Genomic DNA, 24,782 nt, shown 5'->3' with positions numbered 1-24,782 from the left:
GTAACCTGAGGTACCACTGTATATTTTAAAAACTTTTTTAAAAAAGCATTTTCACAGCATTTTTTATATGTGTCTAGATTCCACCCAAGTGTCCCTATTTTCCAGGGACAGCCCCAGATTTACAGAAGCCGTCCCGGTTTCTGATTTGATCCCAGAATGTCCTGCTTTTCCTTAGGACGTCTCTATTTTCATCAAAAGCATGTTGGAGGGTAAGAAGTTATGTGTCCCCCGAACCAAGGAAATAACTACACAACTTTTAGAATACATTTGAAGGCAGTCCTGTATAGGAAAGTTATTTAATGCTTTCTTATGTTTTTATATATTTTGTAAGATGCCCAGAGGGCCTAGGGCAATCGAGCCAGATAAAATTATTATTATTAATATGATGGAATAGGACGTCCCTATTTTCATCGGAGAAATGTTGGAGGGTATGGTATGTACATGTAAATAAATGATATATCACAAAGAGACCACTGTTTCCAGTGATCTTCATTTGAAGGAAGCCAAACCCAAGATATGCGGAGAACCTTTGGGATCTTTCAGTGTTCAGAGACTGGGTTGTGTGTAACACTCATGTTCCTTTGTATCCATTGCCATTTCCTGTGCCACTCTCAGAGTGCTACATTAACACCTCAAAATGCAACACTGAAGCAAGTGGGGGCTATTCTGGCAACAGTGTGTCATTGGAACACTGGTACACTCTTCACTCATTGATCCACCACAGTGCGTCAAATCCTGTGAAATCACCATAAGGAATCCTACAGGTGTACCTAAAACACATTCGGGGCAGACAAGAGAGAGTACCTTTTCACATAATAGTGGTATTTTAAGCAGCTGCATGTAACCTCCTCCCAATTTTACTTTTTAAAGCAGCTTTGAGAAGAGGCAAGTTTAACACCACAGTCTTATGTATGGCTGTTGTTGTTGTTTAGTCGTTTAGTCGTGTCCGACTCTTCGTGACCCCATGGACCAGAGCATGCCAGGCACTCCTGTGTTCCACTGCCTCCCGCAGTTTGGTCAAACTCATGCTGGTAGCTTTGAGAACACTGTCCAGCCATCTCTTCCTCTGTCGTCCCCTTCTCCTTGTGCCCTCCATCTTTCCCAACATCAGGGTCTTTTCCAGGGAGTCTTCTCTTCTCATGAGGTGGCCAAAGTTATTGGAGCCTCAGCTTCAGGATCTGTCCTTCCCGTGAGCACTCAGGGCTGATTTCCTTAAGAATGGATAGGTTTGATCTTCTTGCAGTCCATGGGACTCTCAAGAGTCTCCTCCAGCTCCGGCTACTCAGAAGTAACTAACAGATGACCCCCCCCCCATAATGATAAATTGGGCCAACGGCAACTAACTGCAGGCTGTTCATAATTCCATGGATTTCTTTGACATTATTTGAAATAAAGAACAATCAAATAGGCAGTCAATGGGCTTACTCTCGGGAAAATAGGTATACAATTGCAGTCTATGCAGAGGAGCAGCTGGGGGGGGGGGGAGAGGCAAAGGGACTGCAGCCTTAAACATTCTTAGTGGAGTTTTCGCTTCTCAGAATCCCCCCAGCTTAATGCTTCTAGGCCATTTTGAACAGAAAAAATACCTTGCGGGAAGTGTATTAAGCAACCTCGCCCCCAGTTTATTTCTCCACCCATAGCACAATGAGTAGTGGTAAGGCAAGCTTGCTTTAAAAATAAATAAATCACACGGTAAGACATTAGTTTAAAAGGCATAACTTTTGCCTTTGCTTCTACTTTTTGGGGTGACAGGGTAGTGGAATGGAATAATGATTTATTTTTTTTATATCCCGCCCATCTGGCTGAGTTTCCCTAGCCACCCTGGGCGGCTTACAACATATAAAACACAACAAAGCATCAAACATTTAAAAAAAGATATCCTATATACAAACAACATATAAACCAATAAATCAGTAAAAACCAATAACAATAATACAGTAAACAGTTTACAGTTATACCCAAAAATTAAAGTAGCCACCAACCTCAACTAAACATTTAACCAACACCAACCCAACAAAAATTAAACAGAGAAACCAAAAAAAAATGGGGGGGGGGGCAGAGAGAATACTGCTATACTGTACTTGTAGGAAACACAAGTGGGGAGGGGGAGATTTTGCTATAAAGCTCTGAAAGTATAAAAAGAAAGAAAGAGGGGAAGTAGGTGATATTTGTATGTTCCTGTTACTAATTTAGGCAAAGGAAAGGCAGCCACAAAAAGCTATTTATAACAAAGCAACAGGGACAAGTGAGGAGTGAGCGAGGAGTGATATTGCCACACGGCTGCAGTGATAAACTCCAGGTCTTCTGCATTGTCTCTTATGAGCACCTGTTACTTTTACTCTTCAAATATGCAAAGCACACGCATAGGAAGCTGGCCTTCACTGAGTCCACAGAGCCCAGTGTTGTCTGCACTGACTGGCAACGGCGCTCCAGGGTTTCAGACCGAACATCCCGCATCGACTGAACCTGGGACCTTCTGCGTACGAAGAGATGCCCAGCAGGCACAGGGCATCAAAAGTAGCCACAGAATTCTGCCCACGAGTGAAGGATGTATCAGTCTCTCCCTTTCTTGCATCTATGTTACCAATAGCCACTTTGCTCCCTTGAGTTTTTTTTTTTTGCACTCGCTTCCTGTTTCCTTGCCCTGCAGTGTCTGTCAGTGTTATTTCCCACAGACTTACAAAAGATGAAGACTCGACTTCCATTGCTTGGAGTAGAGACTTGCAAGCTTCTTCCGATTCCATTTCTTTTGAAAACCATCCACCAGCATGGATAGCAGTGGACCATGGAAAACACATGGGCGTAACCAGGAGGGACAGCTGCCCCCCCAATTCAAGTAAATAAATAAAAACACTTAACTAAAAGTAGAAATTGTAGAAAGATTTGAGATATCTTTTTTCTGAGCACTTGGGGTCAAAAGAAAGCAATTTAAAACATTTCATTCCGAATTTGTTACCAAACTTGGGGTCTCCAGACGTTTGGGGGGGGCTACATCTTCCATCATCCCTGACCACTGGTTCTGCTAGCTAGGAATGATGGGAGTTGTAGTCCAAAAACAGCTGGAGACCCAAGTTTGGGAAACCCTGTACTAGACAGAGCCAGATAGAGGATGATGACAGGTGGGTTTCCTGACCCCCCCCCCAACATAAATCCTGACTACGCCCATGAGAATACAGCAGAGAAATTCAGAAATTGAGAGTGCCTTTGAACGGACAGCAATGTAACATCCCCCACCCTATCAAAAGGTAGAAGCAGACCTTATTTTAATGTGAAAATGTGGTTTTAAATTTCAGTTCGATCTACCTACCTACCTACCATTTTCTGCAAAATGCAAACCGATCGCTATTATTATTAAGTTGCGGTTGTGTATGCGTGTGTGTAAACGTCGTGTCTAAGAGAGAGTGGTTTACAACAGCCCCGCAGTGTAGTCCGGTGCAAGCATGCAGTTAGAGACCTCCAATAAAAAAAAAGTAGCTAGTCCTTAAGAATAATAATAATTGAACAACAGTTGGGATTCTTCAACAGCTCCGATTTGGATTTCCAGCCAGAAATCCCACTCACAGAAATTAAAACAGCAGCAAAGATCGTCTTTGCTAACGTTGCCCCGCTCGGACATCCTTCTAAGTCGCTTGTTCGTCCTCATCAAAGCATCACGTGAAAGTTCCAACTCAGCTCGGAAGCTAGCAGACGTGCGGCCCCTCTACTCTTTTTAAAAGTCTGCAGAGAGGCTAGAGCGTTGATTCTAACCTTTTCAGACGCCGCTGAAGATCGAGTGGTGGGGAAGGAAAGGGTGGCGAGTTTCCTCTCGCCGCGCGCACGCGCAGACGCGGCGAAGCGAGTTCATCGCTCCTTCATCGGGAACGTCAAGTTCGGAGGGAGCATCCCAACCGAGGAAGAGGGGGAGCCGCGGGAGAGCCCATCTGTGCAAACGGGGGTGGGGAGAGCAAAGGAGAGAAAAGGGGAGAGCAAACAACCCACGTGAAGGATAGGGATGAATTGGGATTCCCACCTGCCAGGTATTTTAAACTGGGGCGGGGCTATTGATTGATTGATTGATTGATTGATTGACTGAACATATCAACCCGCTAGTCTCTGTCCCCTCGCCTACCCACTATGCAGATTTATTTTTATTTTTTAAATAATTATTATGAGATGGTAACCCTCCTTGTTCCTGCTTCAATGCAAAGGAGGCGAAGGAAGGAAGGAAGAAGGGAGGAGTAGGAGTCAGGGTTACCAAATAAGAGCAGAGAGGAGCAACAGCTTTGGGCATAGTTTTTTAGTAGAAAGTGCAATAAATCATTGTTAAATTGGTGCAGATTTCTGCTGGCCTGCTCAAATAATGCATTGACTAGCTTTGTAACTCTGATGGGATTTAGTCTCAGGTAGGTGGGTATAGAATTGCAGCCTTTTCGTGGGTTTTATTTTCTAAAAAAAAAGCTTGCCACAAGGTTGTGCATATGTATTTAGCAAGCTTTTGTTTTATACAGGGTTGTTTGTAGGGTGCTAGTCCCACCCAGTTCTCTGCTCCACTCTCTTCTCGGCTTTGACTGGTTGAGGGCAGTAAGGTTGCCTATTCATTTTCTGGGCAGGACAGCTTGGTCATTATTGCCTGCGTAATAAACTAAGGAAGAGAGGGCCTTCTCAGTGGTGGCACCCACCCTATGGAACAGCTTCCCATCAGATGTCAAGATAAGTAACGATATAACCTTTAGGAGACATCTGAAAGCAGCCCTGTATAGTATATAGTGTATATATTGGAAGCTGCCCAGAGTGGGTAGAGCAATCGAGTCAGATGGATGGGGTACAAATAATAAAATTATTATTTTAGAGTCTTATTGCCATATCTCATTCTAAGAAGAGCTTTACCTACTGACAATTGGCCCGTAGGTGTGTGCATGATGTTTCATAGGGTGTGCACTCCCCCCCCGACCACCCTAGATATCAAAATTTGGGATGATCTTTGAGGAAGAGATTGGAAACATTTTGTTTGTTTGTTTAATTGCACTTTATTGCGTTATCTAAACCTTAAAGTGAGGTTAACCTGAACTGTGGTTTGTTGAAACAAACTAGCTTCTGAGCTTTTCTAGTGGGATGTTCAAAATGAGCCAGTATTTTTCCCCCAGCTTAATTCTCCTCTTCTGAACAAATGGGAGACCAGCTGCCCCTGAGCCTTGGATATCTGGAACTCCAGATTCCCATTGGTCCATTTAATTTGTTTTAAAGTAGTTTTATCCCATCTTTCATGGAGGGGGGGGAAAAAACACCAAGGTGGGTTGCAACGAGTAAAAAATAAAAGCTGCAATACCATACACATTTACAAACGAGCTACTAAATAGGAACAGCAGTGGGGAAAATAACAGTAGGAAGCACCCTGTTAAATTAATTTTACAGCACAGTTAAAAGCAAAAGGCCTTTCTGGAAAAGGAAGTCTTCCCTCAGGTGAGAGTCAAGGCACAGCTGCTGAGGAGCCATTTTCCCTGGTACCAATGAAATGTATTTCAGTGGTTGTTGGCAGTGGCGTAGCGTGGGTTGTCAGCACCCGGGGCAAGGCAAGTAATTTGCGCCCCCTAACCCGTGGATTTGCGCCCCCTAACCCTAACCCCCAGATGTTGCGCCCGGTGCGGCCGGCCCCCCCTGCACCCCCATGCTACGCCACTGGTTGTTGGCATACACAGGATGGGAGACTTCCAGTGATGAGATCAGAAAGCAGGCAGGTTCATACCTGTGAGCCTTCAGGTATCCTCGTCCTTAGCCGTAAAAGGTAAAAGGTAAAGGACCCCTGGATGGTTAAGTCCTGTCAAAGGTGACTATGGGGTTGTGGCACTCATCTTGCTTTCAGGCCGAGGGAGCCGGCGTTTGTCCACAGACAGCTTTCTGGGTGATGTGGCCAGCATGACTAAACCACTTCTGGTGCAACGGGACCCTATGACAAGTGCCAGAGCGCACAGAAACGCCGTTTACCTTCAAAGGACTTTTAACAAATCAGTTATAACTACTAACAAATCAGTGCAGCAGTCTCTAAAAGTGGGCCGATTGCCTGCAGGTAGCAGCTCCAGTAACAACCTGCCGGCCACTGGCGGAGGAAGAGGAGTGCGGGAGGAGCGCACTGCCCTCAGCAGCACGATCCCGGTGGGGTGCCATTGTGGCTGCTCCCCCTCCCGCGCTGGGTGCCACGCCCCTGCAGGCGGCGTGCCACACCCCCAGGATGTGCACCACATCCCTGCAGGCGGCGCGCCATTCCCCCAGGACGTGTGCCAGCCCTGCCCCCATCTGCTCTCCGCCCCCCGGTGCTGGAGCATGAAGCTCTGCCACTGCTGCCGGCTGCATTTATGTGCAGGTTTTCAATGCAATGACCTTTTTAAACAAAAAACAAAAACTGATCTTTATACCGTGAAAGCTTATGCTGCAATAAACCTGTTAATCTTTGTGTTTGGTAAAATTGTCTTTTCCTGTTTTAATGGTATTTTATATTTTATTGTATATAATGTTGCAGTCTGCCGTCTTATATTGTACAAATTGGCAGCGTTGAAAATACTGCTATAAAGAAATAAAACCAACCTAGCTTCTACTTTGTATTGTTTGCAACCATTCCCGAGAGTTGGTGGTTGTTGGACGAAGCTATTGCTGAGCGTTGGGGTTGTATGCCTTTATGTTCACACATTAATTTCTGTTCATTTTGATAGGTTTTCACATAACAGGTTATAGCTGCTTCTTGTTACATTAAGGGGGAACCTGGCAAGATGGCTTCCAACCCTCCTGGACAAGGTAAATGTTGCATTTCCGTATAACTAGGACCACAGATTCTCTTTTATGTGGAAAAACATGAAATATCCCTGCTAGCTCAGAAATCAGCATTAGAAGTAATTAGAAATCAATGTTAGAAATGTCCTGAGGCAGTAAATCACCCTGGGTGAATTGGCTGAAAAAATAGGGAAACTGATAGGTGGATAAGGAAATTCTACTGTCATTGAATATTGTATTACATGAAGCTTCTGAATGTGTAACTTGACTGTTATGGGGAAAGGTTGTGGAGCCTATACCCAGTGATCAGTTTTGTAAAATGAACTTTTCTCTCATCATCAGTGCTTAAAATAATAATAATAAAGCATTGATCTGTTGGTTGTTTTTGTCGTGTGAGAGTATATAAAAAGAGAACCATTCATAGATCATTTCCTGTTTCTGTAATATGCGTTAATATAGAGTTGACTCTTTTCCTTATTAAACTATCCTAATTGTGGTTGCCAGACCTCCAGGTCTGATCTTGAGTCTCGAACCTTGCCTGGCCCCCTCCTGGTGGCTGGTCTTAAGTCTCCAGGTGGCTGAGAGTGCCTTAAAGATATAGATAGATAGATAGATAGATAGATAGATAGATAGATAGATATTAAGAAGCCTGTACATGTTGCTCGCAAACTTCAGCAAACTGACAGGAGCTGGCTGCAGATTATTGCATTGGGGAGTGTCTCCCCTCCCCTTTCTCCTCCACTCTCCCAATTAACCTCCATCTCCAAAGCCATCAGCAGGGTTGCTTCGGGTCTCAAGAATGGGCCCTGAAATCTCAGGGTCTGGGATGCTCCTGACGTGGCAACCCTAATCTAATTTAAAGTCACAGTACATTTCAGAATTGTGTTATTCTTTGTGAAGGGTAAGGACCGGGACCTTTTTATTTAGCATTTAAATCACTAGTCCTAATACATAGCCTCCAACTTGAGGTCATTAATTAGTCTTTATGTACAGATTTCCCCAAGGACACCACATCCATAATGCCTTGCATTATTCTGTCTATGTGGTCAAAGTTATTGGAGGCAAGTAAAATATTCATACTTTAATAATTCAAAGGAAATCTAATAAGCGACATGAATTCTCCTTAATTGTTACTGAGCATGTGGGAGAATACATCAGAATGTAGTTTGTTGTAAGAAAGAAAGAGGTTGAGAGAATTGGCTTGTAGATGGTAATTGTGCGAGACGCAATTAGGTTATTATAAGTGGTGCAGTAATCGCTTACGCCAACTTTCCCCAAGCCGGGGCCGTCTAGATGTTGCTGGACTCTAATTCCCATCAGCCCTAGCCAACATGCCCAATAGCCAAGGATGATGGGAATTGGCAGTCCACCAACAGGTGAAGGGCACCACGTTGGGGAAGGCAGGGCTACTGTATTCTGTTTCTAAGCTTTGCTAGTCTGTGTGTGGATGATTATTGAGGTCCAGAATTTGGTAGTCTGGCTCAGGAGGGCAGGATCTCTACTGCCAGGAGAGACCCTAGCCTGCCTTTCTGAAAAATAGCAGAACATCCTCCGTAAAATTCTGCAGCACCCTGGAAAGTACATGCATTCTTCCTCTCAGCCCAAAGCCCAAATCAAGCCCATTTATTGTGCTTTTTATGGTGTAATTTTATGTTGTGAACTGCCTTGAGATCTATGGCTGAAGGGCGGTACATTATTATTATTATTATTATTATTATTATTATTATTATTTATTTATTTATTTAAATGGTGCATAATCAGGTGTGCCAATCCCTGACTCTGAGGTGATCATTGGAGGCTTGGACTGAGGAGGAAAACATCACCTCCTGTGCTTTCTCCTTGGTCCAAGGCAAGCTTCCAGAGCAACAGAGAGGCCAGGATCTGAAATCTTGGAGACCTGTGGCCAGTCAGTATCCCTTCTTGACTTAATAAACCATTGGTCTGATTTGGAATGAAGAAGCTTCCAGTACAGTGGTGTAGCATGGGTTGTCAGCACCCGGGGCAAGGCAAGTAATTTGCGCCCCCTAACCCGTGGATTTGCGCACCCTAACCCTAACCCCCAGATGTTGCGCCCGGTGCGGCCGGCCCCCCCTGCACCCCCCATGCTACGCCACTGTTCCAGTAGGCATATGTATGGATATTTCTCAGCTAGAGTACTAACTTGGTAAAGAGACTTTGGCATTCAAAAACAAAACAACCTCTCTTTGTCCTGCAAGATTCCTGCATTTCACAGGGTTGGACTAGATGAACCCTATGGTCCCCTCCAGCTCTACAACTCTTCTTTTTGCCATGTTAGTGTGCTCAGCTCCTTAAATAGGCATTCCTGAGAGAACTGTGTTCTCATGTATTTGTACATTGGCAGCGTATGTCACTTTGGCCAGGACTCCCCATCACTTCACCTCCCCAGATGAGGGCATAGGTGGCAAATACCCAACTCTTACAGATAGTTCCCCTTTCTGGGCTCAGAGCCCAGCACCCCAAGCCCACAGATAAGGAAAACATCAAAGCAAGTCCATCAGCTTATATCAAAGCAAGTGAATATAAGCATCAATGAGCTCATGGTGACAACCACCACCACCAATTAATTGCGGGGTTATATTGAGTACCAAGATGGCGTTTGCAGAGTTTCCAGAACAATTCACCTTTGGTTCAATGCCCTGAGCAAGGGCTGTTCACTTTTAAAGTAAAATATGCATGTCTCACCCCACATTCCCTCCAAGTTGTTGAAGGTCATGCATGTGAGCTGCCTCCCACTTCCCATTTTATCTTCACAACAACTATGGGAAGGATGTCCATATGCGGTGATTGATTAGAAGCTTTGCTTGCCCCCGGAGTCCACACGCTTCCTCTGCGGTGCTCTGCTCCCTCTGGGCAGCCTCCAGCTTCAGCAGAGTGATACACAGCGTAGAAGCAGAAGCGGTTAGCCGTGTGTGCGTAACAAATCAGGCTTAACGCACGGTTTCTTCCTTATCTTACAAATAGCTTTATTCTCGTACAGATCATAACTCTCCTGGTGACAAAGCACACATTTTCTGCTCCTCTCCCAGAACGGAGCAACACACAGACTGAGAGCGACAGAGTAGAACACTCCCCTCAGTATTCTAAACACGCCTCAGAATGTGAGACGTCACTCAGAACTTCTTAACCCTGTAAGTTCTGACTCTCTCCATAGTCCAGCCGAGCAGCAGTGACTGGCCCAAGGTCACCCAGTGAGCTTTATGGCTGGGTGGGCATTTGAACCCTGATGTCCTGGCTCCTAGCCCAATGCCCTAGCTACTACACCATGACTGGCTCCAACAACCAAAACTCTGAATCTTAAGATTTTATCCTGTTCCTATGAGTGGCAGAAGAACACAGACACATATATATGCCTGATTTTTGCCAAACCTTCTGCAATCAGCCATGGCACGAGAGTTTCACACATATAAATTATTCCGGTCACAAATGTTTGCCATTTATAGACTAAGATGGTTGGAATTCAGGAATCTATGCTGAGGTATTTCTAATGGAGGAAGCAGTGCTTTTAATACCAGAAACCTTATTGCAGTGTAAAACAGACAGCTCTTGAAAGCCAGGCTTGAGATTAAAGACTTATTTAAATGGTTAGTATGGATGACATTGTTAGGAAGGTATTTCATGTTGTTAATGAGGAGAGGAGAAAGGAAAGTTATAAATAGACTTCAAGGATTGCGCTCGTTGGCTCTGAAGATTAATATATTCATCATTGATATTCATCATCATTCGCTTGGGACAGGCTTTAAGCCAGTAGGGTTACAAGGTGGCTCAGAGAAATAGGATGCATCAGTAACATTTTACATTCCTCTCACTCTTCCCAGGCTTTCAGAATAAGAACAGGGTTGCGATCTTGGCTGAGCTCGACAAAGAGAAGAGGAAGCTACTGATGCAAAACCAGTCTTCCACAAATCACCCCGGAGCCAGGTACAGTATGTTTAGAGACCTGTCTCTTTCTTTCAGTCTTGCTCTCAGATCATAGAGGAAAGCCACATGCAGCTTTCTCATGTCAGCTGCATGTTCATCCAGTAAGCCCGTTTCACAACAGAGTTGTGCACTAGTTGCTCCCCAAACATGTAGCTTTGAGGAGGGCAGCCAGCATGTGCCTTGGATTTCTGTTTTCTGACCCTCTCCCATTGCTCTTTTCCTCTGGAAGAGGAGAAGTTAAATACAGTTGAGGTTGCCAAAACTGATTGGGCTTGTGAATGCATTTGCAAACCAGATGAACTCTTGTGAGCACAACACACAGACAATAGAATGCTTTTTTCAAACCAAATTTCAGCACGAGGAGGGGACCCTGTAGGCACCTGGGAATGTCTTTTTGGTTGCATGTGTGCCCCACACACTAGCAACCCCGATTTTATTTTATTTTAAATCTATTTTCATCCACTCCTCAGACAAAGGTGGCTCTCAAAGGCAGCTAACACACTAAAACCAGTGCTTTTTTTTCCTTTTAAAAAACATTTAGGGGTACTTTCATTTTCTTATTCATATTGAAATATGAGGCCAAACTTAGATTCACAATATGTTTAGGGGTATGTGTACCCCCAGAAAAAAGCACTGACTAAAACACACTGATCTTAATAACCACAACACCATATAGCTTTTGTTTATTGTTTGTTTGTTTGTTTGTTTGTTTGTTTGTTTGTTGGCTGGTTATAACACCCAACATTTCCTCTTGCTGGCACCCAGAGTGGCTAACGTAAATCTCAATAAAATGGCAATTGAAATTATCAAGCAGATCAGTAGCAGCTAACCTTTAAAATACAATACTGTGGATCGGAAGTACAAAGCACTATAAGTACATCTTTGTGTAGAAAATTGGGATAGAAGTTATCTAGATAAACGAACAAATTATAAAAATGCAAACACCAAAGGCTGCCAGCAGTAGAAGATGAGAATGTTAGAGCACATATCAAATTCCAGCAAAAGAACCTCAGTAGGTTCCTGCAACCCATAAAAGCCAAACATTTTCCCTCTGTGTTACTAAATCTGGGTCCATATAACTGATTATTGTCTCTGCCTGACTGGCAGCAGCTCTCCACAGAGTTTCAAGAAGGGCACATCTCCATCGCTACCTGGAGATGCTAGACACTGAATTGAGAGCTTTTGCAAACAAGGGAGATGCTCTACCTACCACTGAGCTACGGCCCTTTTCCAGTATTTAAAAACCTTTCAGAATATTTTTTTAAGGAAAGCATAAGTTGTTCATTTCCACACTTAAAAAAAACCACACCAGTCTTCTTTACAGTTTTATTCCTTCTTAGGTCTATATGCACACAAACTCAACTTAGTGAAGTGCATGCGATTGTTTGATTTCTTAGGTGCTCTATTTCAGCACCAAAACAATTTATCAGAGAACTAGGTGCAGAAAGCTTCTTCCGTCCCTCTGTCTCTCTCTATCTTTCAAATATTTGTTATAAAATGACATTGAATAGCTCACAGGAGCATTTGTGTGTCTGAACACTTTTATTGCCTATGTGGACATTCAGTTTTTCAGAGCAGTTGGGAAAGCCTCGCAAGGTGAACGTAGAGGGGAAGATTTCATCTCTTTATTAGGAGTGCCAAGTTGTCAGAGATTGCCAAGTTGTCATTGTCAGAGATGCATTTGTATTTTGCCCAGAGCGTACACATAACCAGCTATTTCAGGGCACTTTCCCCCAAGAAAGTAGCAAGAAAGAACCTCACAGCGGCCAGTCCACACCTTTTCACCATCACCTCCAAACCTCCCCTTCCAGACGTTGGACCTTATCATAGTTTTTCTAGACCTGAGATTTTACAGTAAGCCACTGAGATGTTTAAGTGGAACCTGAAGGGAACAAGGAATAAGTGCGACTCTCTCTTATATCAGTTCTTCCTCTTTCCCATACCCCAAGAGTTTAGCCTAGAACTTGATTTATTGCTCATGGTGTAGTAGTAGCGTTTTTGTGCAATGTTAACTTGTCAACGTGTTGACTATGGAGAGACCTTGTCCGGGCTTGATCTCAATGGGAAACTCTTTTCCTGCATACAGAGTTCTGCAGCCACTCTTCCAAACATATGAACTCCCCATCCTGAAGACTATGGACCCCTGGTTAGTAGTGCTGTTTTATTCAGGTATCACTTAGGCAAGTCATTGGGTGGCGCTGGTGAACGAGCAAAAACAAACAAACCCCAAAATGTGCCAGGGGTTCCCCTAGCATCATTCTGCTGCATGACTTCCAGCTGACTTCCTTTTGGCTTACTCCGGGGCAGGGCTTTCCTTTCCATTTGTCTTGACCTGCCTCCGCTGGGGTGAGAGTTCCAGAACAGAACGGTCCGTCTGGTGTGTGTTCACACACACACACACACACCGTCTTGCATGTTCGAATCCCCCCAAAATTTCAAGCCTCGTATTTCCAAGTAGGAGATCATGGAACTTTCTTGACTCTGAAATGCCCACCCCACCCATGATCTCATGGTGGTTGTTCCCTTTGCTGCACTTGTGTGATGCCTCTCTTTTCCCTTCCTTTCTGTTGCTTGTAGCATCTCTCTAGCTAGATCCTCCCTTAACAAGGATTTCCGCGATCATGCCGAGCAGCAGCACATAGCGGCGCAGCAAAAGGCCGCTCTGCAGGTGAGTTGTCCCAGTCACATAAGACTCAGGTTGGCAGGATCTGTATTTCATTGGGTTGTGTTTTTTTGTGTGTGTGTTTTTGGTTTTGCTGCGTTGGAAGCTGTTGCTCCTAAGGACCTTTTTGCATGCGGTAGGGACCAAAACTAACATGCATCTTGCAGCTTTATGATTTGCACAGTGATAACATAATTTTATATCAGAATTATTTGTGATGCGGTAATAATAGCATTGGTGCCTGGCCATCCTGTACCACAGGCAGAGGCAAACTCGGCCCTCCAGATATTTTGGGACTACAACTCCCATCACCCCTAGCTAACAGGACCAGTGATCAGGTATGATGGGGATTGTAGTCTCAAAACATCTGGAGGGCCGAGTTTGCCTATGCCTGCTGTACCACACTTTTTTTTTCATTTTAGATTCAGGCTCATTTCTCCCCTGCATCCTGACAGGCTGGAATTCAAGCAGCAGAGGATGCAAAGGCAGCCTGAAGAAATTATAGACAATCCCATAAGCATTAGTGCCTGTCTTTTACATTGAATTCCAGATCCTGACTCTTAACAAGATTTCAGTTGCAGTGCCGCACAGAATTAAATCCCATAGATGTCGAAAGGATTAAATCAATCCAACTGTGTTCAGGATTGAAACCTCCAATATAGATTTAAAAAACAAAACAAAAAAACTACCACCAAACCACCTCTGAATCTGATTTGTGTTTTTCATGCCCTCCAGAGCCAGTGTGGTGTAGTGGTTAAGAGCGGTAGTCTCGTAATCTGGGGAACCGGGTTCGCGTCTCCGCTCCTCCACATGCAGCTGCTGGGTGACCTTGGGCCAGTCACACTTCTTTGAAGTCTCTCAGCCCCACTCACCTCACAGAGTGTTTGTTGTGGGGGAGGAAGGGAAAGGAGAATGTTAGCCACTTTGAGACTCCTTAAAGGGAGTGAAAGGCGAGATATCAAATCCAAACTCTTCTCCTCTTCTTCTTCTTCTTCTCCTATTGCTTGGCTAGCGCCGTGGGGAGGCTACTCTTGCATGGGTGTATTACATGTGCCATTTTCCAGATGTTGTCTCTTCCTCTTCCAGCATGCTCATGCACATTCTTCAGGATACTTTATAACCCAAGACTCCGCCTTTGGAAACCTCATTCTCCCTGTGTTGCCACGACTTGAGTCAGAGTGAGACAGAGAGTCCTTAGAATGAAGATCATCCACTACTGCAGCTGCTGCTTCTCCAAACTTTTAGTCGATGGTTTGTGAAAATAAGAGAGGACTCAAAACTGATTTCTTTTTTACTCATTGTAATGGCTTTCATTTTTATTTTTTTATTTTTGGTGGTGGCATTAAACTACTTAAAATGAATTCTCAGGCACCCTGTTTTTCTTTCCTTCGGTTTTCAAAGTTGGATATTACTATTATGTACTTGAGTTGTGGTTTTCAATCTTTCCTTGTTCTTTTAGTTCAGTTTACCACATGCCCATCAATCTCATTAAGTAACACACTCAGTATAGCCCATTAAATAATTCAATAGAGCACACTGAAGCATCTCAGTGCTCTACTTGCATTATTTCCATAGTTGTTGCAAAAACCTTGTTAGGTCAGTATTGTTATACTGATGTTCCAGATGAGTGTGTGTGTGTGTGTGTGTGTGTGTGTGTGTGAGAGAGAGAGAGAGAGAGAGAGAGAGAGAGAGAGAGAGAGAGAGAGATGTGTGATTTCCTTTCAGCCACCTAGGAAATAGATATTTGTGGTGAGCTTTGAACATTGGGCATCCAGGACCACAGATCACATACTTAACCAACATAAAAGTGACTATTACGTCACCAGCCTGCCCTGGGTTTGAATATGTTAGTATTTGTGTGACGTGTGTGTGTTTCAGAATCTGAAGACTGGGGTAAAAGACAACATTTGACTCAGGTTATTGCAGCAGCAGCAGCAGCAACAACAACAATTTATTGATATGCCACCCATCTAACTGGGTGGCTTCCAACAAATCAAAACATCAAACATTAAAAACTTGCCTATATGGGGCTGCCTTCAGATGTCTTCTAAAAGTCGGATTGGTGTTTATTTCTTTGACATCTGACAGAAGGGCGTTCCAGTATAAACTGCACTGGACTTTATGACTTGCTCCCCTACCTGACTCTACTTATTAAACTGTTGTCAGGTCTTTGACTGCAATAAAGATTGATTGATTGATTGATGATTATTCAGTACAGCACGATGAGTTCTCTCATGGTGGTGTCCAACATCATCGGAAGGATCACAGATTCTCCACCTCTGACGTAGCCCATGATAAACAATTTGTCTGCCACCCTCCCATATTCTTCAGTGATTCCCCCCCGCCCCGAAAGAAAGGCACATGTGTATATCATCATCACAGAGAAGTCTTAAGCAGCACATTTGTTGTTGTTGTTGTTAATGTTTACACAACTAAGCAACAACAACAACTTTAAAGGAACAAGGTAACAAATGCTGACAATTCATGACGAGATGCGAGAATGGAAGGTTGTGTGATTAGTGACAACCGTATAATTTCCAGTTGGGTCCTATTACTTACACCCTGTTCATGATAACTCTGCCTGGGGTGTGGGAGATTGCTGCATTTTCTTGAGTACAAAACAAGAGGCTTCAATTTTGGGGGAACGGAGCGCCCCTGCAACCAAAGTGCAGATTTGGGAGTGAAGTTTTTAAAAGAAGAGACGTCATCAGGCCAATGTTGCAGATTTCTTAAAATGAACCTTGTTTCAAATTTTGGCGAAAGCTCATACCAATAACAAACTTAGTTGGGCTCTAAGGTGCTACTGGAAGGAATTTTTTTCTTTTGGTTAGAACTGGGTTGTTAATCATGTTCTGCCACAAGAGGGAGTCTGAATAAAAAGAAAAAGAAATACAGCCATATAATCTTCAAGACTGGCAGAACCATAGCTGTGAAAAAAAGATCACCTATATGTCTAGGCAAATGAGCTAATCTCATGTCTTCTGTCCACAGAAGATTGTGTTGAAAATATACATGACCACACAACCCAGACCGGTCCAGTTTGGCCCTGATCCAACACTTCTTGTTGCGTCAGTTCCCAGTTGTACATTCATAAACCACCGTTCCTGTGCATGCCCCCCCCCCCACCTTGCTGGATTGCAATATTTGGATAAGCTTCCATTCACTTCTTCATTTTTGTCATTGCTCATCTCAAAATTACTCATCCAAATGTAGTTGGCTTCCACCCTTAGCCGGTACGGCTGAGGATGCAGGTGGCGCTGTGGTCTAAACCACAGAGCCTAGGGCTTGCCAATCAGAAGGTCGGCGGTTCGAATCCCCACGACGGGGTGAGCTCCCGCTGCTCTGTCCCAGCTTCTGCCAACCTAGCAGTTCAAAAGCACATCAAAATGCAAGTAGATAAACAGGTACTGCTCCGGCAGGAAGGTAAACGCCATTTCGGTGCACTACTCTGGTTCGCCAGAAGCGGCTTAGTCATGCTGGCCACATGACCCGGAAACTGTCTGCAGACAAACGCCGACTCCCTCGGCCTATAGAGCGAGATGAGCGCCACAACCCCAGAGTCGTCCGCCACTGGACCTAATGGTCAGGGGTACCTTTACCTTTAGCCGGTACAGCTATTGGTGAAATATAATAGGAGTTTTCATTCAAAACAACTGGTGGGCACCAGGGTAGGGAAGACCATTCTAAGCCATGGGTCCACAAGACTGGAACCGGCCATGCTCAAAGGGCAGTTATGTTCAGTATGCGTCTTATCTTTTGAAAATTTGAACCACGTTTACTTTTCATAGAATTGCAGAACTGGAAGGGGCCATGAGAACAAATCAAGATTTAGAAAGGCTGCATGACTTTTATCACAGAGAATGATAGAATTGTAGAGTTGGAGGCACACTGAGGGTCATGTAGTCCAGCCCACAGCAATGCAAGAATCTCAGCTAAAGCACACATGACAGATAGCCATCCAACTTCTATTTAAAAACCTCCAAGGAAGGAGAGCCCACAACCTCCCAAGGAAGACAGTTCCACTGTCAAACAGCTCTTAATATCGGAAAGTATTTTCCTGATGTTTAGTCAGAATTTCATTTCTTGTAACTTGAAGCCATTGGTTCAAGTCCCACCCTCCAGAGTAAGAGAAAACAAGCTTGTTCCATTTCCCAGGCAACAGCCCTTGAGATACTTGGCTGTCGTATTTCTCAGTCTCATCTTTTCCAGGCTAAACATACCCAGCTCCTTCAAGCGCTCCTCGTAAGGTTTTGTTTCCAGAACCTTGATCATCTTGGTTGCCCTCTTCTGCACATGTTCTAGCTTGTCAACATCCTTAAATTGTGCTGTCCAAATTTGGACACAGTATTCCAGGTGTGGTTTGATGAAGGCAGAATGAAGTGGCACTATTACTTCCCTTGATCTGGACAGTACAGTGGTACCTCGGGTTACATACGCTTCAGGTTACATACGCTTCAGGTTACAGACTCCGCTAACCCAGAAATAGTGCTTCAGGTTAAGAACTTTGCTTCAGGATGAGAACAGAAATCGTGCTCCAGCGGCGCAGCAGCAGCAGGAGGCCCCATTAGCTAAAGTGGTGCTTCAGGTTAAGAACAGTTTCAGGTTAAGTACGGATCTCCGGAACGAATTAAGTACTTAACCTGAGGTACCACTGTATACTTCTGTTGATACAGCCTAGAATAGCATTAGCTTATTTTTTTGCTTCTGCATCACACATATAGAAGCTCAGGTGCTCTTTGTCAGTCACCTTTCAGGACTCTACATACAGCTCCATGTGATTCTCCCGTGGTTTGGAGTACAGCATATTTCAATTATAAAATGCAGAAACGTTTCAAAATTCACACTCCAAAACTGAACTATTTAGGTACAAAATTCACTGGGGTTTCCTTCAAAACTAAGGAAAATCTAATGCTCTGGTGAATGACATGCTTTTTTTCTTTGTCTGATGTTTAAAATTGTTTCTAAAATGGAAACATTTTCTTCCCCCTCCTGTTTCTGACACTATTTTGCTTCTCATGATCTATTTGCTGTCAAATGGATTCCAGGCAGCCATAAGTTAATATACTCCTGGGCTTGCCTAATGCACACAGCCCCATATAAATTGCGAAATCTTCCCATTTGACAGCTCTCTGCCATCTTCAGAAGGAGGGAAATTTGCTGTAAATAATTATTAACAGTGAATTACAAACTGTATCCTACAGTCCCACCATAAATATGTCAGCTTTCTCAAAACAGGGAAAGAGGCTTTTATGAGGAACGAAGCCAGCATTCTGTGAATCACTGTCAGATCTTTCCTAGGTGGGGTGCAATTTATTATTTACCAGCTAACAGCAGTGTTTTTGAACTATGCAATATTTGTTGTTTACATTCAGGGATGTAATTGTGTCTCTAATCCCTTTGTAGTCTGGCCTAGGTAAAAGAACTGGAAAAAACAGCTGGCAGCAGGAAGAAGTGGGAGAAATACCCTCAGGAAATCAAAGCTAGGTAGGAACTCCTATGCATGTAAATCAGCTGCAATATTTTGCCATCATTAACTGTCAGAGGAAGGCGAGCCTTGCATAACACGAGGCTGCATACCCAGCATACATTGAATGCACAGTTCCCCCTGAAGAATGCTGGGAACTGCGGTTTGTTTTTGGTGCAGGAAATTGTAGCTCTGTGACGGGGACACCTGTGACCCATTCAAATGTGGTTGACTCAAACTCTCGTCAGTCCCAGCCAAGATGGTCAATGGTCAGGGACGAAAGAGAAGGTGGCATTCATAAACATCTGGAGGGCAAGAAGAAGAAGAGTTTGGATTTGATATCGCGCCTTTCACTCCCCTTCAGGAGTCTCAAAGCGGCTAACAATCTCCTTTCCCTTCTTCCCCCACAACAAACACTCTGTGAGGTGAGTGGGGCTGAGAGACTTCAAAGAAGTGTGACTGGCCCAAGGTCACCCAGCAGCTGCAGGTGGAGGAGTGGAGACTCAAACCCAGTTCCCCAGATTACGTGACTACCGCTCTTAACCACTACACCACACTGGCTCTCGAAAAGGTTAGGCACCCCCTGGTGTACACGATTGTGCTTCAAAACATACTATTTGGATCCTGGGCTTTCAAACACTAAATAGTGGGGTAGGAGAACTGAAAATTATGCCAATACATCTCACATCTGGCAACCAATGTGCCACTTTGGTTTCAGATAGTACACGGGTAGAAGAATCTAAAAAGCCCACGACACACATTTTCAGAGCCCTCTAGCAGCTATGATGGCTCATTTAGCAGAAGTCATGTATTTAGCATGAACTCTGGAAGGGTACTGCCGGAACAGATTCTGTTCCACTTCCAAGGTACAGCTGTATTCGATTCTCACCAAACTAACGCTACTCCACTGAAAGACACCTTTGCATATTTATGCGCAAGCTGCTAAAAAGCATGCCAATATTAGTTTGGGATGACCTGCTTTCTATGTGGCCACCTCATGCTGATGCAATCCATCGCACAACTTAAAGGGCACACACTATGACACAATATAAATGGCCGACTCAAACATTAAAGCATCATTCAGCTTATTACTCATAAAAAGTCGCCAGTGAAACTTTAAAGGCCCCAAACAAATGCTCTCTCTTGCCCCCCCCCCCACGCTCCCCTCCCCATCTCCCTGTCGCGATCTCCGCTCGGCCAAGCTGATAAAGCTCATTTTCCGGAATCGCCCTCCCGACTATAATTAACAACCTGAGCCTCTGATAAGGCTCCAAGGCACGTTCCCCCATTCAGCAGAGTTACCAGCAGCATGCGGAAGGATGAGAGAGTATGAGCTACATGGTTAAAGAGTTTTATTATCTTCTACGCAGACAGCAAAGAAAAATACATCCTCTCTCTATGAAAGCAGAGAGCAACTGAACAAAGGAACAGGAAACCAGTAACGTCACATCCGTCTCTCGTCCCGTGAGACTTCCAACAGTATGGAATGTGTCTGGAATGTAAACAGAGTCCTGTGACTCTAAGCAGCTGCTCAGTGGCAAACAGAAATTAACACTCCCACCCTAACATCAAGTGCTGGCAGCTTGGTCATCCTCTTGTGTCATTCATCCCTAGCCAGTGGCGGAGCAAGCTGATTGGGTGCCTGGGACGGTGTGTGTGCCCTGCGCCCAGGGGCGGGGCCAGCCGGGACAGGACGCTCCATGGGGCCTCCAAGCCTTCTCCCACTCGGCCACCCTATAGCTGAGGTCCCCTGGCAGCAGGCAAACCATTTGGGGCAGTGTGGAGCCTGTGGACATCCAAACCACTGCATCACTCCCAGGAGAGACGCTTGGCTCGGGCACGCTGCAGGCACCGCGGTGAGTGCCGCCCGGCATTTTGTCACCCCCCTCAGTGGTGACACCCAGGGAAGCCTGCCCCCACCGCACACACCCTTCCTCTGCCCCTTCAGCCTCCCACTATGGAGGAATTATTATGCTGAATCAGGGGCACCGGTAACAAAGAGCGGAGATCAGATGGCAGTCTTATTAGATGGAGCAGAAGTGGGAAACTCCAGCCCAGATCCAGGACACCCCTTTAGAGCGAGAGAAAGTGAGCATGAGAGAGGGAGAGATAAGTTGCAGAGAGAAAGTGTCATCGCAGCGTTTGCAAGAAGAAACAACCCTTGCTTTGTTTTGATGCTTCACATCCAATGAAGAGGCTGGAATAAACTAACCAGCACAAACCAGGCAGTTTTGGTTTCACACGAAAGAACACTTGATGGATAACTGAGGTGGTGAGTCTAGGAAGGAGAGTGTCCACAGAAAGACACACACAAACACGGTTGTACCCCACCACCGCTCATATTTCATTGAACTAGTTACTGAGGCAGCGTGGTGTATTATTATTACAGTTACTACTATCATGAGCCTAACCTTTCCTCTGAGTAACTACCGTATTTTTCGCACCATAGGGCGCACCAGACCATAGGGCGCACCCAGTTTTTAGGGGGGGAAATCAAGAAAAAAATATTCCCCCCCAGCCCCAAAGAGCAGCGTACAGGCTGTGCACAACCTCTCCCTGCCGGAGGGGTTGCGCGTGGCTATGGCACAAGCCAAGGCAGTGAGCAGGATGGATCCCGCTCGCTGTTTTGGCTTCCCCTTTAGCCCCGTGCATCTTCTCCCTCCCGGGAGAGGCTGCGTGGGGCTAAAGAATCCATAGCCCCGTGCAGCCTCTCCTTGCTGGGAGACGCTGCGCAGAGCTTTCCTGGCTTTTCTGGGAGGTGGGGGGGATTCCCTCACCTCTTGCAAAAGCCCGCAGAAGCTGCACAACCCCTTTAAAGAGATCGCGGCTTCTCCTGGCTTTTCTGGGAGGTGGGAGAAGCAACTGATGCGGCCAGTCAGTCCCTTCTCCCTCCTGGGGAAAAGCCCGCAAGAGCGCACGGAGCTTGTGTGTGGCTCTTGGGGGCTTTTCCCGACTGCCTCCCCCCTGCATTCGCTCCATAGGACGCACACACATTTTCCCTTGCTTTTTAGGAGAGAAAAAGTGCGTCCTACGGTGTGAAAAATACGGTAAATTCAATTCTTCCAGCCGCCTCACCCAAAGTGGAAAATTTCCTTCGTGCAACGCTCACCATCAGATTAATTTAGCGGATTCCTAGGAAACAAAGACAGATTCTTGACCTTGGGATGTCCCTGCAATGTTACATTTATCAGTTGTTGACAGCTAAAGCCTCAGAATTTTGGAAATGGCTATTTTTGCCTCCATCCCTTAATCATCAAAAGCATTTGTTGCCTAATTGACGGTCCTGGTGTTTCGATATCAGAGACATCCTAGGATGTTCCACATCTGACTGTAGCACTTGTAGGAAGAAAGAAAATGGCACCAACTGCCTAAACTTCAAAGGGTAAGAGGGGAGACAGTGCTGGGACTGAAACCATGCTAGCAGTGTACTGAAATCAGCACACCTTATATCTCAAATTAAATTAGCTTTCGTCTCTTGTCGCAAATCTGAACCTCTCAGGAGGGTAGCCACAAAGACTGTGTGAAAATAACAATCCTTTTCCAAGTAATTGGCTCCCAGCTTCTTTCTCTGCAAAAGGTCGGGTTTTACAAGGGATGCTTTCAAAAACAAAGTCTCAGGAGTCCAGTAATGGCCACTTAATATATAGCAGAGTTTACTCTTGCTGCTGATAGCTTTCCAGAGAGAAAACACTAAATAATATATCTCTGGGAATGCAGATAATAAAGGGTCTAGAGAAACCAGAAACTTTTGATGAACTTCGTTGTATTTACAATATTGTTCTGGACAATGTTGTTTGCTGGTTTCCCCTCAATTTCAGACCTTACGGTATATTTCCATTGCTGGACTGTTGTCATTCTTTTACAGAAAGGATACATCTCCTCCACAAATATGCCTGCAGAGTTCTCACAACTTATATAGGAGAGAGCTTATGATTTGCATTTGTGTAAATATTATGGCATATATTTTGTTTTAATTGGTGTTTATATCCCCCAAAACATTTGTGACTCCTCGCCCTAAGAACAGATTCAAACATGCTAAAACAAATGTGGTACAGTCCTCTTATGAGATTGTACCACTTCAGAATGAACTGGAGAGATATTCCCCCCCCCCATTTTATTAGAACTCAGGGTCACCAAGCAAAACCGAGTGATAGGGAAATCAAGAAAGCCAAAAGGAAATTAGGAACAATGCATAAAAATTGACTAAATTAATTCACTGGCAAAAGAAGCAACAGCAGATGCAGTTGAACCTCCACATCCGGAGGCAGTATACAGTACAGTGGTACCTCGGGTTACATATACTTCAGGTTACATACGCTTCAGGTTACAGACTCCGTTAACCCAGAAATATTGCTTCAGGTTAAGAACTTTGCTTCAGGATGAGAACAGAAATCGTGCTCCAGCGGCGCGGCGGCAGCAGGAGGCCCCATTAGCTAAAGTGGTGCTTCAGGTTAAGAACAGTTTCAGGTTAAGTACGGACCTCCGGTACGAATTAAGTACTTAACCTGAGGTATCACTGTAATCCTGTTGATCAGATGCTGGTGATAAACAACAGAGGCAGTGTTTTTTTCTAGTGGAATGTGCTGAAACACAGTTCCAGCCCCAGCCCCAGCCCCAGCCCCGTTTTTGGTCACATCTGCTCACCTTCCATTTTTATTTTTTTATTTTTTACGAGCAGCCTTAGACCTGGCATTGCTTGGGAAGTCTAAGGAAACTCCACCATCAGTACAGTTTTGAAAGATTCGTCTGCTGCCTTGATTCAAAATGGCGTCCAGTTGAATCCAAGCAGGACCTTTTCTTTCCCTTAGGAACTGGTATGCAAATTTGGTAGCGATATCTTTAGAAGTATCCAAATGCATAGTGAACGGACAACATTCCAAAAATATATATATTTAGATGTATTTCTTAGAAGCACGCCTATTCCACTTTTCCAGCAGAGTCCTCAGGGCTCCTCACCAACAACTCTCAACAACGCAAGGGGGGCATTGAAAATCTTTAACTTTTAAAACAAAACGAAAACTTGTCCAGACAGCCTGATCTAGTGAAGCCCAGAATGGAGAGTTGAGGTAATCGGGAGAGCATCAAAAGTGAATTCTATGGGGCAAAGATAGAAAAAGAGGAAAAGGTAACAGAAAGGCAGTGGAGAGATTCGCTAAGAATACGTGAAAAAGAAAACACTGTGCTGACAGTGTGACTACCAAAAAATTTTTTTGAAAAAATTCCCCACAGCTAACATAGCCATGCAGCCCATTTGAATTAATTCTAATGTAAAAGTAGACCTCAGAGAGATTTGAACTGCATACCCTTGGAACAGAGAACATAACAATACTCGAAAACCCAATCTTGCATAGCCATTCATTCCAAGAAATGAGGATTCTTTTACCAGATAGCTCATGAATATCCCTTTGTCCTTTTGAATGCTACTGAAATGCTACACCAGAATAATGTTCTACTTGGTCCTTGTTGGGAAGTGACAAAACTGAGCCTATCTGTTTTACAAGTTGTGCAATACTGGATCCCCGTGCAGCGATGGAGTTCATTGAATTGCCTCGGGCATATCTTCGTCAGCCATGCCTACCTGACAGGGTTGTTCGGAGGATAATATGAGGAAAATTCCTTTTCTTTAACTGAATGTGTACTCATTCTGTTGGCCCGTTTAGGAAGCAATCCTATATACACATTGAACATTGAACTTAATGGGACTTCTTGAATAGGCATGTACGGATTGCATTGTTACTAACTTTCATTAAAGAGCTAGCACATGGAATTTATTTTGTATTCATGAATCCAGAATGAGAGAAAGAGAACATGATATTAAGAATGCTTTTTCACATCCTACCTAAGAGCCTTATGGGAAAGGACTTTATTCATTCCAAGTTACTCTGGTCTTCGACTTAATGTCTTTAGGCCAATTAATTGGTTGATGATCAGTTTTAAAGGTGAGGGAATTACCTTGCAGGGCAGAATTTGGTATAT

At 44.4% G+C, this 24,782-nt stretch overlaps 2 protein-coding genes across 6 annotated transcripts in view; one reads left to right on the top strand and one right to left on the bottom strand.

The window, feature by feature from the left end:
* The first annotated feature begins 824 nt into the window (after window positions 1-824).
* INIP (INTS3 and NABP interacting protein) lies at window positions 825-14,703 on the top strand. Of its 4 annotated transcripts, XM_083594192.1 has the most exons (7): window positions 825-4,016; window positions 5,676-5,768; window positions 6,684-6,765; window positions 10,578-10,680; window positions 12,767-12,826; window positions 13,258-13,348; window positions 14,429-14,703. In XM_083594192.1, exons 3-7 carry the CDS (start codon window positions 6,741-6,743, stop codon window positions 14,522-14,524), a joined length of 375 nt encoding a protein of 124 aa, XP_083450318.1. In that variant the 5' UTR covers window positions 825-4,016; window positions 5,676-5,768; window positions 6,684-6,740; the 3' UTR covers window positions 14,525-14,703. The 4 variants fall into 4 exon arrangements, with proteins under 4 accessions (XP_083450318.1, XP_083450317.1, XP_083450320.1 ...); XM_083594191.1 differs by lacking the exon at window positions 5,676-5,768; XM_083594193.1 differs by lacking the exons at window positions 825-4,016; window positions 5,676-5,768 and adding an exon at window positions 4,235-4,382.
* A 1,120-nt stretch (window positions 14,704-15,823) lies between these two features.
* KIAA1958 overlaps window positions 15,824-24,782 on the bottom strand; it is a 69,014-nt gene continuing 60,055 nt past the window's right edge. The window contains exon 4 of one of the 2 annotated variants that reach the window (XM_083593244.1): window positions 15,824-16,211. In XM_083593244.1, coding sequence (XP_083449370.1) covers window positions 16,188-16,211 — 24 coding nt within the window. In that variant the 3' untranslated portion in view covers window positions 15,824-16,187. Of the gene's footprint in view, window positions 16,212-21,868; window positions 21,939-24,782 lie in introns of those variants that run through there. The other variant, XM_083593245.1, reaches the window with a different exon arrangement.

This window comes from Podarcis filfolensis (assembly GCF_964270895.1).
Source record: "Podarcis filfolensis genome assembly, chromosome: 17".
NCBI lineage: Eukaryota > Metazoa > Chordata > Lepidosauria > Squamata > Lacertidae > Podarcis > Podarcis filfolensis.
This window is presented reverse-complemented; position numbering and strand designations above follow the sequence as displayed.